Below are 12209 nucleotides of genomic sequence, written 5' to 3' on the forward strand. Positions count from 1 at the left end.
TTTCACGTCAGCGCACACTCCGCTGCAGACTGAAAACCCTCATTCAAGTCCTGACAATAGCACTTGTATCTGAGTAACAAAGAGTTGTAATTTCCCATCAGCCCTAGTGTGTAGATGGATGACCAGGTTTGTTTTTCCGAAAATAACATTGAGAAGTAATGAGAAGAATATATCAAACAGAGCAGGGGCCAGCAAACGACCTTGACGAATTCCTTCTGCACAACAAAATGATCTGATATGCTTCCTCCAAATATCACAGCACCCTCTTATTTCATCAAAATGTTATGCATTAGGCTAATGGGCAAGAAGTGGATGGGGCTATTTTCTTTGTTATTGATATTTTTGTGTCTGTCTGTTCTCCAGTCTCAAAAAAAGTATGGAATCCCTATTACTTAATAATAATACACCAGGGCTTTTATTAAAAATATTTCATTAACTACTACTGGTTTTGGGTAATGGCTTATTGTCAAGCAGTAAATTAAATCAAAAAAGTAATGCTTGTAGATTATTATTACAATAGTATGCATTTCATACTTTTTCTTTGTTAAATGAACAATGAGGTATTTCTGAATTAGTCTTTTGCACTGCAGCAGAGAGAGTACATTTTTTAAACTTTCTGACAAAGAGCTACTGGCAGAATTGAAACTGTTAGATGCAGTTTTTTTCCACATCCCTGAAGTCTCTCCTTCACAAAGAGATTTACAGAACCCAATATGTGAATGAATAGATATCTGAATCCGGCCTGAGTTGTCAGACATATGTGTGAGAGGTGTACTTGCTTGTGTGCATGAATGGTGCGCGTTTCGCTGTTTCTCTTTTGCTAATGAGGGCTGTGGCTGAAAGCTTTGTGTGAGTGTCTTAATTATGCCTATCTGCAACTTAACATGTCTTCTTTACGGTAAGTAGCAGTTTTTCTTTTCGTACATTAATTACCTCTCAACATACTGATCCTGATGATGAACACACTTCTTCCAATGAGAGTCCATTTTGTTGATACCGTTCACTGTGGGTTGCCTGACTTTGTTGCTTGAGCCACAACCTGACCTCTGCTTGCACTGCTTCATCACTACCAATGTTATGTCCTCAAAGGTGTTCTTTAAGTTTTGGAAACAGATGAAACTGACATGGGGACAAGTCAGGACAGTATGGAACATGATCAAACACATCCAATATAAGAAATTACATCCTGTAGGAGATAAACAAAGACAAGCTGTCGCATGAGTGAGACACAGATAAGCTGATTAAACAGATTGTTGTGTGTTTAGTAGTATATCTCACTGCCGTGAACCACAGGCAATAATGCTAATTTATTTACAGCTGAATGCATAAATGTTGCTGACTGGGCATCAGTTTTGATCTTAGTTCAGGAAACGAAACCCAATTCATGAATTCACTATGTTATATATTCTGTGTTAGCATGAAGCATTCTTGTCAACACCACTAATTCAAAACAGTTATTGCACTTTGACTGCAGATGTTAATCACAGAAAAAATATTCACAATACTCATTGTTGAAAATGTCCTGTTGTAAATATGCAGGAAAATAAGTGGAAGAAACTTAAATATGGAGGAAAATTAGTGGAAGAAATTTCTCAAGTTCCTTCAACAAACATCCCTGCAGCCAAAAAATATAAAAATAGCAGATGAAAAAAAAATATAATAATAATTCTCTGGGTTTAATGGTTTTGATACATTGTTTGGCAGCTGATAACTCATGGCCACCTGGTGTAAGCCATGACTGTGAACACAAGCTGTAGACAACTGTAGTGTTGTGTCAAGGTTTCAGGATTTTTCCAAGTGTGATGAAAACATGCATATTACAGATTAAGATTTTCATACAGCTTTTTGTGTGGACGAATGTTTCAATAGTTCAATTGTTTTAAAGCTATTGTTATCCAACACTAAAGAACCTATCAACACAGAGAACAGCTGAGGTACATGTCTGCACTGTCTGCTTAAGTAGATTCGTCATCGAAGCAAAAGCTGGTTTGGTCCATACTGGTTTAATGGGCACAGCCTTCTTGCAGACAGTATACGCCTCTTTGCCTCCTTCAGACCTCTGCACATACTTCTGCATCCAGCTGAACCATGATGCAATCTGGAATTATTGCCAGAGGGAAAGTGGGGAAAAACGACACCACCTGGGACAACTTCATTTAGTTATTGGCCAGCAAACTTCAGTTAACTAACTGACTTACATGTGCCTATTATTTCTGTTTGATAACACACATGTTGTAGCAGTTTAAGCCCAATCAAGAACGTGTCCTCAAAAAGTCTAAGTTTCATAGAAGTACCAGTACTTTCTGAAGGTCTTGCCTTTTGCCCTACTCCCAATTTCAGTGATGCTGGGCTTGTTAAAGACATTGTCTCCTCCTCCTCCTCCTCCTCCTGGTCCTTACAATGGAAACACTTTTGTGCCAGTAATCCTGCCTATTAGACTCCAAACCTTGATAATCAGACTCCATCCAAAATCCATCCTGACATTTTATTCATCCATCTGATGGTGAATCACCTCCACTACCCCAAAATCATTCACCGTTAGTTTTCCAGAATTTCCTAACCTCGAACATTACCTAACCATACAACCTCATACCACCAGAAAGAACAGCAATCCTCCATCCACAAATTGATCATAACCATATAATCCTACCTGCTGACAAAGCCTCCAGATGAACTGTGTGGGTTACCCAGCAGACTGATTTTGCCAGCTGTCAGATACACTGCCTACAAGCCCTGCCACAGTAGCTCTGTTCCTGAAAGGCACCAGAATCTCTGTCCCTCCTCAAATCTCAGAACCTCTCCACTGAATACCTCCCTCCTCACTAGCACCACTCTTGCTCTCCTACCTTTTGCATGCTTCCTAATTCACAAAACCAACAAGCCAGAAAGCCCCATTGTGGCTGGTTCCTGTTCTGTAATGGAGAGAATCTCTGCCCTTATAGACCATCATCTTCAGCCTATTACCCACAACCTACCCTCCTACATAAAAGGCACTGCTATTTCCTCTACCAACTTTCCATAGTTATTCCTTGTTTATTACCAGTGCCTTGCTCACCTCTAGCAATGCTAAATCCCTCTACAAGAGGCCTGGCCACAAGCGCAAGATGAACCTGCTCAGCACTCTGGTTTCCCTCGCCACTTTGCTACTGGAGCATGTGTACAGAGTGAGACGGAGGTGTGAGAGTGAGACAGTTACATGCCGAAGACAGGTGGCATTCTTAGGCATGTGTGTTGTAACACAGTGCAACTACTTCGAAGAGGCGAACATGGCAGCATGCTTTTATAAGCAGGATTTTATCATGCGAGTTTATTTTCAACTTTTTACATTTCTGCCAAATAACTTGATTAAATAAGGACATTAGATAGAGCTAATACAGTGAGCAGAGCTACAAAAAGCTTTACATACAGGCACTTAACATTTAAGTTGTGATGTTTTTAAATTTATACACATTATGATTTCAGTATATGTAATATACGGACTTCAAGAAGAATACAATAATTCCAGTCCCAAAGAAAACAGGTGCTGACAAGTGTGAAAATTACTGAACTATCAGCTTAAAGTCACAGGTGCAAAATACTGACAGGAATTCTTTACAGACAAATGGAAAAACTGGTCAAAGCTGACTTTGGGGTAGATCAGTTCGAATTCCTTAGAAATGTTGGAACATTTGAAGCAATAGTGATCCTACGACTTGTCTTAGAAGATAGAATAAGGAAAGTCAAACCTACGTTTGTAGAATTTGTAGACTTGGAGAAAGCTTTTGACAATGTTGACTGGGATACTCTCTTTCAAATTCTGAAGGTGGCAGGGGTCAAATACAGGGAGCAAAATGCTATTTACAATTTGTGCAGAAATCAGGTGGCAGTTATAAGAGTCGAGGGGCATGAAAGGGAAGCAGTGGTTGAGAAGGGAGTGAGACAGGGTTGTAGCCTATCCCTGATGTTATTCAATCTGTACATTGAGCAAGCAGTAAAGGAAATTAAAGAAAAGTTGTGAGTAGGAATTAAAATCCATGGAGAAGAAATAAAAACTTTTGAGGTTCGCCAATGACATTGTAATTCTGTCATGGACAGCAAAGGGCCTGGAAGAGCAGTTGAACGGAATGGACAGCGACTTGAAAGGAGGATATAAGATGAACATCAACAAAAGCAAAATGAGGATAATGGATTGTAGTCTAATTAAATCAGGTGATGCTGAGGGAATTAGATTAGAAAATGAGACAAAGTAGCACATGAGTTAGCTATTAGGGAAGCAAAATAACTGATGACGTTCGAAGTACAGAGGCTGCATGGTCGCCATTGCAACTGATACAGTGGGGAGGAGGCGGCAGGCAATCACCCTCAGGTACTCTGTCAGACCATCAAGCAACTGAGTGTAAATACACCATATGAAGAATGAATAGGATAGCTGTGGAGGAGCGAAGCTGTAAGCAGTTGTTGGGTTGAAAATCATAATTGGTCTCCAGAAGCAAAGTTTCATTATGGAAATGAGAGCAAGATTTCACAGGGTCTGCTATTGCATCAACACCTTTGTGAATTATAAATGAATTAACCATAGCAAATTACTAACATCCTTCAGTACATGATACCACGAGAAACTGACGTGCGGCTGGGAGATACTTTGAATCTTTTGCCTCATTCTGTTTACGTGTAGTAGGCGGAGACTGAAATGGTGATGGCTCATTGCAGCAAAATCCCCCATGATTGCCAGCATCTCCGATTGTGCACTCACTGCAGGATTCAGGTCAGATGACCTCGCAGGCCATGGAATAGGACCTCCTCTTACAATCCAGCGACCGGGAAATACAGCACTGAGATGCTTGCAGACAACTACACTGAAGTGAAGCAGTGCACCATCATGTTGTTGTTTCACAGTACGTTCTGTCATCGAACAATGTAAATATGATACAACAGAGCCACCTTAAGGAGAAGTAAACAAAACCAGCTTCGTGACTTCCTAGTAATCAGAACATCGTCCTTGTTCCCTTGCAGTAAATAAAGAATGTGTATGTACATATACAGCACAGTACATGCAAACTTGTACACACGTTAGTTGTTTATATGCTGGAAACCAGTAACACTAGATAAAGTGATAGATATGTTTACTTCCATATCTCCTTAAGCTGGATTCTCTGACCCCAGGTTCCCTACCTCAAACTGTTCAATGGAGCATTCTCTATATCCTGTTACATTTTGCACACTCTAACGAAAATATCCTATATACTGAAAACACGGTGGGAATGCTGTACTTAATTCTGTTACTGTGTAATTAATGAAATTGTAAAGACCATAGATTAAGCTGCATATCTGATGTAAATCCAAGTGATAACATTGTTACACTACAGAACAGTAATGGGCAGAAACTAGAAAATTTATTAAAATTCATTCGCATTGCCACGGGCCAATCACATCATGCCAGAGACAGCGGCAGAAGCAGGAAGTGAGCCACAACAGAGTCAGGTCATCAACATATTACGATGCCACCTTTTGTGTCAGGATGCGCATTCAGTAGAAAGGAGACTCTGACAGGAAACCAAAGGAAAGGAGACAAGTGTACTCTTTAGCCATAAGACATGTTGCCAGGAACTCTCTCTCTTCTACAACAGCACAAGTGAGGAACTAGCACAGCAGTTAACAGCCTGTTAAATTAAGGCAGCAGAGTAAGGAGGACAGAGGGAGTCACTATGAACAGAGCCTCACATCATAGATTCATGCTAGCTCTCTAAGTACCACACCTCTCCAGCTCTGATCACGAGTTCATAATTGGGACTGATGACATTCACAGTAATAGTGCTTCCGTGATTACAACACTGTAGTGAATCTATGTCTTAGACACTACAGCACAGTCTCTGAACTAGCTGAAGATATACTCTGGACAATGGCCTTCACCTGATGAAATTGCTGCCTACTATCTAATAATGAAGAAACTGACTGTCCTCTGACAACACTAAATCACACAGTGCTGCCAGTACTAGATTTTGGTGTGGAAGCCAGTTACAGCGCCTCTTGGGATCCACATTCCTGTTCAACATTCAGGTACCTCTGGGTGCTGACACCTACCAGGTGGAGGGAGGAGATCAACCGATCCACGACTACCAACACCAGGTGCATTGCAGGTGGGTCATCAAGGATCATCATAAAATTTGGAGCAAGATGGAGTACATTGCAGCAGCCAGCATGAAAACTACTTCATGCTTGGCAACAGCCGTGCCTGCTTGCCGGCAGTCCGCCATGATGCCAGGGTCACTGACAACTTTCCCTGCACAGGCAGCCACTGAATTAACTTGACTGACAGCAGCCAGAATCCAACATGCAGGTGTATGAGCAACAACTGAGGCTGATACGGAAGAATGATGACTTGTGAACACCAAGAGCAAAAAACTGAACTCTAATAATGTTTTTACTAGTGTCGTCAATGTTTCACAGATTCCCAACAGCTATCCTGACTTCACACAGAGGTCTGTCTGCTCAGTCCCTCCGTAACATTGTTTTTGACTGATTTGTATGTATGAAATGACTTAGTGATAACAACATTTCAGCATGTATGTCATATGAACTTGATGAAATGTTTTTTATTTGTAATATAAGGACATGAATTGGAGAGTTCATGTTTCACTGTTGATACGATATTTGCAATGGACCACCTGTGTCACACTAAGTAATAAAATGTTGTAAAACATATATCAGTGTATCTTTTACTTAATTCAATTAAGTTTGCACACTGAATGGGTATAAATCCAAATCCTGTCTTGTGAAGAATTACAGGACACCAAATGAGAAGAAGTTAAGTACCTGAGTCACATCACCCATCATATTTTGACTAAGTCTTGCCTGCAACAAACTTACATCATTTTAACTGTCAAGAATTAAAATTCATTTAGTTGAAGAGATTATGCTACAATGTGAAAGAAATAATAAGTGACAAAATCCTACAACTGAGCACAGATTGAATCTCAGAAGTATCAATTTTGTGCTCTGCTACTTAACTATTGAGTCACTGTGCCATTGAACAACTGTAACTGACCATTAGCAGTGTATTCAAATATTAAGCACACATTATAAATCAAACTGCAGCTGCTTAGTGTGATTAGAAAAGGCAGCTGAAAATGGGAGTAGTAAAGAGAACTAATCGCCATACAGCTGAAACACTGAGCAGATGACATGCACTTAAATAAGAATGAAGTGAGTTCTTCAGTATTTAATATGAATAACTTACTTTTTCCAAGCACACATTTTGGAGAAGATCCACAAAGAAAGAGGTTTTCTGTGTGTGTGCGCTTCACCTTCAAAATGACGTCAAAATGTTTAAAAATGCTTTTTTTTTTTTTTACTAACACTGACAAGCTAGCAAAAGCAAGTATTTCACTTTTACTGAATTTTGTTCTTTATTACAAAAGAATGCTTTAGTATTTACCTTTGATGCGAGCCAATAGATATTCTTGGTTAGTCGTAACTTCTAGAAATGGCACAATCAGTGGCAATGTAGGTATGTTTTGGACAACTGGTAATGTCTGAGCAGTTTTCTTTAAGCGTTCCAAACCCACTGAACCAATCTGCATGTCAGCAAGACCATGACGCGCAAATGCTTCATTCACTGATGATATCTCCCGAACCAGTCTGTCAAGTACTGTCTGTGATATCCACTGTCAAAAGAAGATTTCTTTTACACATATTACTAAACAAAGACAGAAACATACTACACTAACATACTTTTATTAATGAATAATATTTGTTACTCTCTCTCTCTCTCTCTCTCTCTCTCTCTCTCTCACACACACACACACACACACACACACACACACACACACACACACACACACACACACCGGAAGGTAGGGGGGAGAGACCAGTCTACACAAAAACTCTTCCAAATGTTACTAGCCCTTAAGCAGAAATTATTGTAGCTACTTTCCAAGTATTTTGTTAGGTGTTCACCAATATAAGAGAGCTAGTTTGTACTAAAAGGTTTTTTTCAAAAATAACAGGTGCCACTTTTCTTATGGAAGAGCATTAACTTTTAGAAACACTATTTAATTTATGGAGGACATCGACAATGGCTTGGTGTTTTTGTCTTTTGATGACAGGTCCTCGACTTCATATGCGACGACCAGCAAGCAATGAATTATACAATATGCTCTAGTAACTTTTCTGATAGACCCATTTTTGGCACAGGCATAAAAATCCATACCAACTCTCTCAGGCTGTATCTCACTGGCCGATGCTCTTGGTCTTCCTCCTGGGTGTCCAGGATTTGTGTGAGCCAGATGCCTTGCTTCTTTGGTTCTGGTGATAAGGTCTGGGTGTATATGTGGACAATAAAAACAAATTCCCAGATTTCCTGGTTAACAAAGCACCTTTTCCTAGATGATAGTACATTTAGTCCGTGTTAAGTGACAATATACTTTCCCTTTGAGCTGTAAAAATTATCAATTCTTTGTATGGTGAAGGTTTTATACACCATCATAGAACTTTCCAGCACTTTAGGAAAAGAAACCCAGCAAAAAACATTGCATTTCGGAAAGATCTTTGAGGCAGGGCAACATTTTCAGTACATATTTTCATATTATGAAAATATAAACATGAATTCCCCCAATTACAGAACAGTAGCTGCTGAAGCACTGAAATCAGGATTGTGATGTACTTCTGTCAGTTAATCATAGCTCATGTCATGTGATCTCACCAGTCAATGACGATAGATATTCACAGCTTAGGATACATGATGTAGTCAGCCAGTAATAGCATCATCATTATTAAACAGTGTGAACACTCGAAAAAATTAATACACATACAGTATAACCACAGGAAAACTAAGCTTTCACAGATAATATGAGTCATAAAACGTTTTTTGCTGTTTCTTCTGAGGGCATGGGTAGACAGGATTCTAAGAGCACTGCCTTACTTTGAGGAAGCACAATTACACATTTCACTACTATGCACCAAACATTTTTTGGGTAACCTGGCTGAATACATGTTCTGTCAAGCACTTCAGCTTTTCCATGTAAAGCAAATTAAATGTGACTTTGCTCAAGAAAGAACTTTGCACCTTTTTTTAAAAAAAAAGATAATTATACTTTTTGCTATCATTATTACATAATTTACAACCTATGAAAGAACCAAAATAAATACAAAAACTGACCTGTAAGCTTAAACAATGAAAATCCTGGATGGACTGTAACAATTTTATGAAGAGGAAAGTTGCCACTCACCATATAGTGGAGATGCTGAATAGGGGAAAAAAACTGTCACAAAGCTTTCGGCGGGCAAGGCCTTCATCAAAAATAGATCTCTCTCTCTCTCTCTCTCTCTCTCTCTCTCTCTCTCTCTCTCTCTCTCTCTCACACACACACACACACACACACACACACACACACACACACACACACACACGACTGCAGTCTCAGGCAACTGATGCCACACTGGGCAGTGTGGCATCAGTTGCCTGAGACTGCAGTCGCGCGCGCGTGTGTGTGTGTGTGTGTGTGTGTGTGTGTGTGTGTGTGTGTGTGTGTGTGTGTGTGTGTGTGTGGCTAATTATGATGAAGGCCTTACTGGTCGAAAGCTATATCCGTGACAGTCTTTTTGTTGTGCCTATCTGCGACTCAGTATCTCTGCTATATGGTGGGTGGCAACTTTCCTTTTCATAATACAGCTACATAACCTCAAAACTTAGTCTTTTTTAGCATCTGTTGCCTTTTCAAGATATATCAAACACAAATGTGCCAGTAAATTTTTACATAATGGCATAAATGGCTGGTTTTCTGGGCTCAAAATTTTTCTAAGTGACTGGTCCTCAGTGTTAAATTTTGAATGAGAGTCTCTAACATTGCTTGATTTAAGAAATTCATCGCACTATCTCACAAGTAACATAATTCATATTGCACAACAGTAAATTTACTTTGAAAGTGACGCTTTTCATTCCTTTGACCTATTAGAAATGTAAATAGTTGTAACATCACAGTTGTCGAAACACACCCCACAAGAAAGATGCATCGACAGCAGTTTGTTGTTATGAAGTACTGCATATTTCTGGAGCTTGTGTAGTTGGCACAGAGGTGGTGACAGCATTGCAGATGGAGCAATGAGCGCTGACTATTATCCATCAGTTCCGTTTGTCCTGATGAGGAGGTTCCAATTTGGTGAAATGGCACTTCTACATACAGGATTGGTACCAGATGCACCAGCATTAACTCTGGCTCATGCTTCTATCATTGACATTGCTAACAGTGCCTCACGCAGTGTTTACAGGAGCAATAAAGACATAGCCAGAGATACCTGCATTTAATTCATTCTAGTTTTCACATATCTCAGGTGGCCAGATGTTGGAGCATTGTGGAAATTCTTGAGGATCGCTAGTCGCAGATGAGCTGGGATGACGATCAACCGTCTCCAACTCGTCAGATCATAGTTCCTCTTACACTATGTTCTGTATATTAACTGGAATACTCCTTTGGTCTGTTCCTCATTTTTCAAGGCTTCTATGGTTATAAGCAATGCTGGATTAACCTCTCTATTCAGCAACAATGTCATTTAATGCCGGATTGCCCAATATTTTGTCCACACTGTTGTGTTCTGCCGGAAGAGACCCTGAAAGGCAGTCGGCACCCTTGCGTTAGGGACTGCTGTTTGTATGCCACTGTGGCGTCATACTCCTGAAGATTCAGTGCCACCTTGCCAGTAGTCCGATGAATCCTTCAGGCAAATCAACCAGCAGAGAAAATGGTGAATTGTCACAACATTAAATGGATTGCCAAATATACGAGTGGAACTTGATGGCCCAGACAACTACAAGGCACTCTACAGCTATCACCTTTTCAGCAGTTTTCTTAATTTGTACTATAGCTAAACTGTAAATCACATTAGTTTCTCCTTAAGGACAACAAAATCTCTCTCTTGCACTTCATTCCAGGGAAATATAGGCCCTAGTGTTATAGTATCTCCCTGCAATAGTTCTTGCAAGGGAGATGCCTTAGTACATATGTCCCTTATGAATGGCCTATAGAACAAGCACATTCTGAGAAAACTTCTCAAATCACGACTGTGCTGAGGAGTCAGGAAATATGTGACTGCTCATACCTTCTCTGGATCGGGATGGACTCCATCACCATACACTTTGTGGACCAAGATGGAGAGGCACTTTCTCAGATACAGGTGGAGATTTTCAGTCTGAATACACTTTAACACAATAACTAGGTAACTTATAATGTCCTTCAAATCATTTTAAAAAAAGAATATCAGCCACTTAGCAAAGATACAGCAACCATTTAAAGTGTCAAATCAGATTGCCTATTATATGTTCAGGATTGCCGGAGTATTACATAGTCCAAACAACATAACTTTGAACTCAAAGTGGCTGTCTAGTGTTTAAAAGGCAGTCTATTTTTTTTAATTTGCCAGCAACACAGTCACGTCCACACTTGAGAAATACTTTACGACTATCAAGTTGTCCAGGGTGTCAGCAATGTGGAGCCATGGATAAGAAATCTCTCGTGATTTTGTTCAGTCATCAGTGGTAGATGAACTGGATGTTGAAAGATCAATTAAGTATTTTTTAACATCAATATTGTGTGGAAGTCTCTGAATCAGGCACAGAGAGATAACTGAGACTATGGTGGAACATCTCATCAAAGAGACCATTACATAACCATCATCCTCCTCATCTTCCTACTTCCTGTTCTGCCTAAAAGGAACACAGAAAACTTCTCAGACTTGTAAACAATACACATATTACAGAAACCATATCTCTGAGCACTAATTTCCATTACATAATTACACAGGCCAACAGAAAATTTTTTTAAACCTTTTTTTACTTTGATAGCTGATCTTTCTAGATTTTCATCAGCTGAATCCAAATGCAGCCTTAGGTTTTTTTTATCTCCCATAGTTTTAGAGCAATAAGCTTTTTACTATATGGTATAAAAATCCTATGCTATACGGTAAATGGGTAAATTAATGAAACACTTTGTTACAACATAAGTTTGGTTTGCATTTACAGTAAGCTACTTAAAACAATGATAAATGTTAATAGAGGTTTCACTTGTCAGCTGGAATTGGTTTGTATTTTCTTTCCCTTTTTACTTTGAAGTTTCTTGTGCAGCTTTTTCTACAATGAGTCACTTGCTGAACTTCTCGGTAGGGCATCATGTTTGTGTTCCAGCGGCCTTGGTAGAGTTTTTTCATCACTTTAAAGTCCTGGTGAAAATGCTCTCCAT

General features: G+C 39.5%; 1 protein-coding gene across 2 annotated transcripts in view; it reads right to left on the bottom strand.

Moving 5' to 3' along the window:
• The window catches only part of LOC126273457 (transmembrane protein 209), a 130154-nt gene that overhangs the window by 37847 nt on the left and 80098 nt on the right, over positions 1–12209 (bottom strand). For both annotated transcript variants that reach the window (XM_049977015.1, XM_049977014.1), the window contains one exon: positions 7415–7643. In XM_049977015.1, coding sequence (XP_049832972.1) covers positions 7415–7643 — 229 coding nt within the window. The remainder of the gene's footprint in view (positions 1–7414; positions 7644–12209) is intronic.

This window comes from Schistocerca gregaria, chromosome 5 (assembly GCF_023897955.1).
Source record: "Schistocerca gregaria isolate iqSchGreg1 chromosome 5, iqSchGreg1.2, whole genome shotgun sequence".
Lineage (NCBI taxonomy): Eukaryota > Metazoa > Arthropoda > Insecta > Orthoptera > Acrididae > Schistocerca > Schistocerca gregaria.